The sequence below is a fragment of the Melitaea cinxia genome, chromosome 1 (genome assembly GCF_905220565.1).
Source record: "Melitaea cinxia chromosome 1, ilMelCinx1.1, whole genome shotgun sequence".
Classification (NCBI taxonomy): domain Eukaryota; kingdom Metazoa; phylum Arthropoda; class Insecta; order Lepidoptera; family Nymphalidae; genus Melitaea; species Melitaea cinxia.
The window spans coordinates 6928141-6937013 of NC_059394.1; the positions used below are offsets into that span (position 1 = coordinate 6928141).

An 8873-nucleotide genomic window follows, 5' to 3' on the forward strand; every position below is an offset into this window, starting at 1 on the left:
GCAAGCACTTCCTCAGTTCACAATATGCCCAAAGGCACGAATATCTCACCTCAATTTCAAATACCAGTATATGAATACAGTAAACATTTACCAAAGTAAATCTGCCACTGAAAATGGCATGATCATGATTCAAAAAATGAATAATTTCATAACCTATGTATTATTGATTAATTAAATTGTTATGGGTATTTTATTAAGTCGAGAATACTCCAATTTAAGCTATCAATACCTCAAAAAGCTGTGTAATAATCACTTACAAATTCAATCCATTACCTATAAAACTCAAGAGTAGCCAGTGACTCTGGAAGCGAGCAGTTGCTCGCACCTATTATTTTATATTTTCAAACAAACCATTTTGATCCTTAATTAAAAGAAATAAAATCTAGAGTACGTGTAAACGTAAATATGTTTTGCGAATACTTGCCCCCGGCGGATGTCGACGACAGTTACCTTATTTGGAATCGGTCCAGACTCGCAGGCAAACTTTTATGTTATTTCAATGTGGTTGAGCTGAAAGAATTGTTTTTCAATGGTCAATTTGCACTGGCGTAAATAAGGTCTTGTTCTGATTTAATCGTTTGAATACAGAAATAATCTACTTAGATATTCTCTTAAAATTTTCAAGCTATTAATATCTCGTTTTTTTTTTTATACTATGGAATTCGTATTAAAAAAATCCACGTTATAAAACAAGCAACTACGTTTTTTTAGGTAGGTTATTTTAACTTATTTCTTATTTTTATTAGAATAATTACATTAGGCATTTGTCTAACAATAATTGTGTTTGCTCGCAAACGAAAAAAAGACCGACTTCAATTACATCGAAGAGTAATATAACGTAGATCGACGAAAAAATAGTCAAGTAACTACGCGTAATCAAAGATTACTCAAAATCAGCTTTCGATTAAAGTAAAAATTATCAAAATCGATACACCCAGTAAAAAGTTATTACGGATTTTCAAGAGTTTCCCTCGATTTCTCTGGGATCCTATCATCAGATCCTGGTTTCCTTATCATGGTAACTAAACTAGGGATATCTCCTTTCTAAAAAAAAAAAGAATTATCAAAATCGGTACATCCAGTAGAAAGTTATGCGGTATAATACAACGTAGGTCGACGAAAAAAGCGTCAAGTAAAAACGCATTATTAGATATAACTCGAAAAGTAGTTGTTAGATCTCATAATAATATAAATGATATAATATTAATATATAAAATAAATTTAATATGGACCAATCGGCACACACCACCTTTCGATTAAAACAAAATTTGTCGAAATCGGTCTACCTGGTCAAAAGTTCTGATGTAACATACATTAAAAACAAATACAGTCGAATTGAGAACCTCCTCCTTTTTTGGAAGTCGGTTAAAAAGTATACGAAGTTTTTGAATTTGTGAGCTTACATAAACCTAAAAATTACTCTGAGAACAATTATAAAAGTAAAAATTGAAGTAGGCCTGGTGGCCAGAAAAAATAATCAAATTACGTTATTATTTTATGTTTGCTGTAATATTATTATCACCATCATCATCATTTCACCCTATCGCAGTCCACTGCTGGACATAGGCTTCCACAAGTTCGCGCCAAAAATTGAGTAAACTCATGTGTTTTGCCCATAGTCACCACGCTGGTCAGGCGGGTTGGTGACCGCAGGGCTGGCATTGTCGCACCGAAGACGTTGCTGCCCGTCTTCGGCCTGTATATTTCAAAACCAGCAGGTGGATGGTTATCCCGCCATCGGTCGGCTTTATAAGTTCCAAGGTGGTAGTTGAACTGTGTTATATAATTATTATAGATTTTTGAAATTTTCTTCATTTTTGCTATAGAAACATGATACTGTAAACGTACAAAATGTAACATTTTGAAGACATTCCATAGCAAGAGGTTTAGGGTAAAAGCCTCCTCTTTATAGAAGAAATAGAAAAACTATTTATAGGAGATTTCTTAAGACAACAACCATACTCTCTAAAGTAAGGTAGAAAGAGACATGAACTCGCCAATTGGGAATCGAACCCATAACCGGATTATACCTACCAAGTTCATCTATACCAATTAATAAAATTGGAGTGCCTATTTGTAATATTAAAATAATTTTACTAAAAACATATAGATGTATACACGGTACATATACCAAAATAACATTTTTTACAATTTTTGTCTGTCCGTCTATCTGTATGTTTGTTCCTGCTAATCTCTGAAACGGTTGGACCGATTTTAATAGAACTTTCACTAGCAGTTAGCTGATGTAATAAGAAGTAACTTAGGCTACTTCTATTTTAGAAAATTATGTATTCTTTGATGCACTTAAAAAACATAATTACAAATCTTTTTTACAAAGGATGTTGGCAAGGGTGAACTTATCTCTATAAGAGATCTCTACTAATCTACCCATGGTGGGGAGAAATGATGTAACCGTGGAACTCATAAGCGCAAGAGTGATAAAGTAAAGTAAATAAATAAAATTTATATATTTTATAGCTCTGCAATAAATAACGTTTCAAATTCCTTGGTGATTCTCACGGACGCTGTCTTCGTTCTGACAGTAATTTTCTTCTTGAAATTCCTACTCACTTCTCTTCTTTTTATGACAAATCTTTTACAGTTCAAGCCTCTCGCTTATGGAATACCTTGCCCTTGAATATCAGACGTGAACAAACACCTGCACTTTTTAAAAAGACTGTTTGGAAGCATTTTCTTCAAACTCAACAATAAACAAGTAATTCATAATTATAATGTATACATATATGTATTTATATGTATGTATGCATGTACGTGGGTATATATGTATATATGTCAGTATGTATGTATGTATTTATGTATCTATTTATGTATGTATGTATGTATGTATGTATATATATGTTTAATTATTTGAATATTTATAATAAATTTGTTGTAACTTGTACACCTATATGCATATGCATTATTTCTGTTTTTGGTGTACAATAAAGTGTATTATTATTATTATTATTAACTTTTTTTGTTAAATTACACGCGGACGAAGTCACGGGCACAGCTAGTAATAACTAAAATTGCTGCTTAATTGTAAGGGGTGGTTCAATTATACTAGAAAATATTTGTAAACAATAAAACATTAAAAAAAGTTTGCGAAACGATGACCGCTCTGGTGTAGTGGTACTTAAGCCGTATAGGTGCATAAGCATCGGTCGCAAGTTCAATTCCCGCTCGCAGTATATATTTGTATTTGAACAAAATATTTATTTTCGTTCTGGACGTCTGTCCTTATGGGCCTCTTTACCAAGCATCGGAGAGTATGTTAAGTTGTCGGTCCTACCTACCTAGATACCTAGCTGAACAATAACTATTATCGATACTCATTTTAAGGAAAAGTACCTGATCGAACTACGTACACCTACCTACACTACACATGGATAACCGAGTTTAGCTCGGTATTTTTAGTAAATGAGTTTTTTGGAAATGATATTTAAGTACGAATTACATATTTATAAAATATGAATAATATTTTTCGATTTAACCGACAGTAATAAGAAATATGAACTGGTTATTAAAATAAAAAATTACGAGTGCCATTAGAAAAGAAAAAAAAATATATCGACCTAGACACGGGTATTTGAAGTGTGGTTTTCTCGGTCGATCCCGACCGGCCGATTTCCCACCTGAGCTACTACAACTTTATTGACAATTGCGAAATTTACCTACGTATTCTAACGATATTTTATCCATTTTTTCATTGCCTAAAAACAGAGATAAAACGATATTTTCCAAAAATGAATCCTAGCTATATCGATTTATCGCCCCCGAAATTTCAAGAATATTCAGATTATATATATATAAGAACTGCTCGTTTAATAGTATTAGATATCCCCAACCACGAGTGGAGCAGCGTGGTGGGTTAGGCTAGGAAACTTAAGCTGAATCAATCAATCAATCATTATTGTGAAATTAATTACATATTATTTAGATAAATAATTAATTTCACAGTAATGATTATTTCTTATTTAAACATAATAAAAAAGGCTAAATGTATGAATAAAGTAATCGACCTACCTTATGTTTCGAGCATAAAATTAAGTTACATTGTATACAACTAGGAAAAGTAACAGATCTTTAAAAACAAGAGAGAAGAGTTGAAAAAGTTAGTAAACTAGCTACCAAATTAATACGTGAGGAAGAAACATATTCGCCAAAAACTTTTTGGTATCGCATTGACCGATAACAAAAAACATTATCGATAATTATGTAGTTCTCTCTATCTTTTCCTGTTTAACCGCGTCACGTACCCACAGAAGGTTCTTTTTGGAAAGTTGGTCGGGAGCCAATTAAGCCAACAGGCACCGACGTCCGCCCTTCTTCCTGCCATTCGCTACCACTAAATCGCTTTCTGCCAAGCTTTGTGCTAAGCTAGTTATTGCTCTTCGTCTGTATGAAAACAAACGGTTTAAATTTTGTGAAACATTGTTGACGTGTATAATAAAACGATTTTTTTTTTGTTTATTATTAAATCGTATTTGAGACGAGCTCAAATATTTTATTAATAACTAGCGACTCGTCCCGGCTTCGCACGGGTGCATTGTTGATACTAAATATACTACAGAATGTCTTTATTTATAGTGTGAAGCTAGCTTATAGCATGGTTATTAACATAATAACAACAATATTCAAATACGCGTCGTTAGATTACGCGTTGTTACAGAATGCGTTGAAGAAATAAAGGTACACTGCTCATTCCCCGTAGGTGATAGCCTGATAATATCTAGCCTATATGTTGACTCGACTTCTTAATAATATTCGTGCCAAATTTAAAATAAATCCATGCAGTACTTTTTGAGTTTATCCAGGACATAAATACAGACAAACAGACAAAAATTCTAAAAACCATATTTTTGGCTTCGGTATCGATTGTAGATCACACCCCAAGTATTCTTTTAAGAAAATATACAATGTACAGTTTTGACTTTCCTACCATTTTATTATATGTATAGATATTACATATTTTGAAATCGAAAATTTACGCTTTTAAAATAACGAACAGATAAAAGAGACAAACATATAACATTTGGGAAACTAAAGGCGATATCAAAAATCCTTAACCACACGTTTGAGATACAATCGAGACCGATTTGCATTTTAAATTACGCTTAGCCTTTTAATCGAATCAAAACTGACTAACACATTAACTTTTAACTTTTATGACCATTTTAAAATCTTCTCATATTAATAATCGATGGTTCGAACCAGTAAAATTGTCAGTCAGGACGGTTAAGTGTAATACCTTAATTTACATCCTCCATTTCCATGTAATGCCATAAAAAGTTCAAGGAACTACGAAGAGATAATAATAATGACCTATTTGGCAATGGGGTGTATCGTAACAGTAAGTCATTTGGGCAAAGAAATAAGCGAGTAAGAGAAAAGGCGCTACGCAGTGCAGCACCCGGTTGAGATCGCATTGCGTCGGCCATAGCGGCGCCGGCTACTTGGCAGTGCTCTCGGTCAACGTCCCCTGCCTCCATAAAAGCCTCCGCAAGCTTGAGCCAAAACAATTTCACCAAATGTCTTGCCAGTGACCTAACACGCATGACTTTACAACTTCCTTTGCTCTCCGCTTGACACTTGGTTATTTTCAATACATATTATCATCGTCATATTTTCTTGATATGAATAGTATGTTAATGTATCATTAGGATAATATTATAGTCTTAGTTCAAACTTGCTAGTTAGGACAGGATTTAGTAGAATATTTTAACCTAGAAAGGAAAAAAAATGTATTTTATAGAAATATAAATTTATTATCACAATTTATAAATAATGTTCTTAATTACATTTATCTAAATACTTACAGCTAAAACATAAATTAAGATATAATTCTAAACAGACATATTACATTTGATGAAGAAATAATTGTCTTTGTTCGTCTATGTACAAATATTAGCAATTTAATAATTACAATATTGGTAATTTGCTGTTTTGACATTATTTATGTTAACAATATTAACCTAATAATTTTTCAAAAATAATTCGTAAATTTTGTTAAAATGTCACATTCGTGATAGACTACTCATCGTGAATTACGCATTAAATAATTCAATGCATAAAATTATTCGATTTATCGGTATCGTCTACTTATTAGAAAATACTGATTTTTATGAGGAAATTGTTAGGAAATGTTTCGTTTTTGGTCCGAGCGGAGTAAATTTTTCTAGTTGACCTTTTCAAGCACCCATTTTCCGGAGTAAGGGGTCTCTAACCGCCTCACTTTTGGGCGGAAGCCGTTCTCGTCAGCCGTGTAGTCTACTCTGTACATGAATCCATCAGGGCCGATGTATTCGTAGAATCCCTGTGATGCAATTCCCTCGTCGATTGAGTTTGGATTTTTCAATACAGCATTCTCCTTTGCACGAATCTTGTTTTCAGTTTCGAAACTGTAACGAAAATTAATATTAAATTTTGTTTTAATATTTTAAACAGTTAATTGTATTTAACGACACAATTATTAATTATTTTAAATGTGTCAGTCGAATGCAATATAGAAGAATAAGTTATGTGTTGTTATGTGTGTCGCAAATGAATATAAATTGGTTGAACTCTGACCACGATTTGTCAATGTATCAGTATCAAAACTTTATCGTGCTCAAGGTCATTTTTTATATGTACGGCCAAAACGAATGACTAATAAATCAAAAAGTTATCGCTTTATATTGTTTAATAATATTGCTAGTGTATTTTACTAACAAATTTTTTAGTAAATTACTGCTTTATATTAGAACGAAAGTCGCGATGTGTAAGTGACGTAGTTTGATCAGGCACTTGCTTAGTCGTCTGTCCTTGGTGACAATTTTATATTTAAATAAAAAACGAAAAGAAAAACATATCATGAGTCAAAATTCCAAGCAGATGAATTAGCATAGCGGTCGATCGTCACTATCTTATATGTTATTTGAATGATAAGTCAGATATTCAACTATGCAAGGTCGATATTGTTCAGGCGATATGATAGTTATAGCTTTGAATTTTTAGGTAATTTGTATGTTAATATTAAAAAACCGATGTTCGTCAGATTTATAATGTTATTATTGTGATATAGTTTCTTTATTGTAAAATCCATCAACCACTTTTGATAGACTCTTGCACTGCCTTAGACGAGTAATATATTTGTTGGAATAAAGTTTTTAGTTCTTTTATATTTTAAAACGTAGACAGATTTTCACTTTGCTAATACTGATATAGTCTATTTTTTTACTTTTTATATATCCTGTCTACTACAACAATAAACTGTCGGTTTGTCATCATTAAACGAAGAAACTAAGCAAAATATAATTTGTATTGCAGTCTATTATTAAAACAATACATACAGAAAATCGTATTTGTCCTCTTCATAATTGTGTTTCTGGTTGATGATCTTGATGCCATTGTTCTTGTAATAACCTTCTTTGTAGAATGGGTTGAACTCTTGAGGTGGTTTTAGGACTAGCTTGTATACATCCTGTGAAGCCGCCTCGACATAAGGCTCATAATCATGTGCGTATGGTCCATATCCACCGTCGTAAGGGTTGTCTATATGTATGTAGGGGTTTGGTATGTGTATATATTTTCCTTCGTCTGTTGGTATATACCTGAAACAATAAATAATTTTGATGTTATTTTATTCTTTCTAATTTAGGTGCATATATATTTTGTTATAATTTTTAATATTCTGTCTTTTTGCGAAAAATTATGAAATTACAGTAAACATTTTATATGACTGACTGACTTGTGTTACCAACATTTTAAATATATAGTTTAATGAAAATAGTTGTCAATATTAACACTCGCACTATTTTTCTCTTATGTTGGAAATATTTGAATATTCTAATAACCGACATTACTTGACTCGTTACGTGTTAGAACTGTTATTATGTAGCAGCATGTTTCCACGTAGTTTTTAGTTTTACTTTAAGGAATCAATTTCAATACGAAAAAGCTTGAGTATCATATTTAATAATTTATAAAATCATTAACACTTAAAGCTTCTTCGTAATATGTGATTTTCGTCCTTGAAATCGTTACAAACAAATTACAATAAGCATAGTTATATTTCCTTATATTTTTCTTATACATATAGCATATGCATCATATATTGACTAGTCAAACGTGGAAATAACATAAATTAAATGCACATACTAATAATTATACAAAGAGTTAACATTAATAAACAAGTGACATTTACTTACTTGCCAGTGTCGCCATATTTATAGGGATTCCATCTGCCATCTTCAATAGGTGAACCGCCAGCTACACACACGCAGAATGCAACAACGAACTGTAACAATAATATTACATTTTTATAACAAATTAAGAATACAGTACTTTGAAAATTGTACTAAACAGTCACTGAAAACGTTTGTAATTTAATTAATATACTAACGGAAAATATAAAAATAATGAAAATAAAATATGAATAAGTAATTAAAAATTAAAAAAAAATAATAGACCAAAAAAAAAAGGATGTAAAAAGGAAATTACCACAAAGGAGTTCATCCTGTTTGCACAATAAATTTCCCGAAAAAAAAAATCACTATAAACGTTACAGATCAATCACTGCACTGCAACCTTTGCGATCACTATGCGGAAATCTATTCACGGTCAAACTTGTGTATGTTCTTTAGAGAATTTCCAAACAATGTGTTGATTTCGAAATCGACGCTTCGCTTTTATACATTGGCTACATCAGCTCATCTCTTCGCGGGAACCAGAACACACGCTCGTTTTATCTGCGTCATATGCGCACGCACACAAACGCAGTCACTGTCTTTCCTTACCTCTGCGTGCCATTGTTGATCGAATTTACTTCATTCGACTACTTGTATCATATATCCTATTGATTCTAATCTAAGGGAATGTCATGATTTTCTAAT

At 32.0% G+C, this 8873-nt stretch overlaps 1 protein-coding gene across 1 annotated transcript; it reads right to left on the minus strand.

Moving 5' to 3' along the window:
- Positions 1 to 5747: 5747 nt before the first annotated feature.
- On the minus strand, positions 5748 to 8639 carry LOC123668924 (larval cuticle protein LCP-22-like). The gene is made up of 4 exons (XM_045602646.1): positions 8482 to 8639; positions 8190 to 8278; positions 7332 to 7592; positions 5748 to 6401 (listed from the first exon to the last, which is right to left on the minus strand). Exons 1-4 carry the CDS (start codon positions 8494 to 8496, stop codon positions 6179 to 6181), a joined length of 588 nt encoding a protein of 195 aa, XP_045458602.1. The 5' UTR covers positions 8497 to 8639; the 3' UTR covers positions 5748 to 6178.
- Between the last annotated feature and the right edge of the window lie 234 nt (positions 8640 to 8873).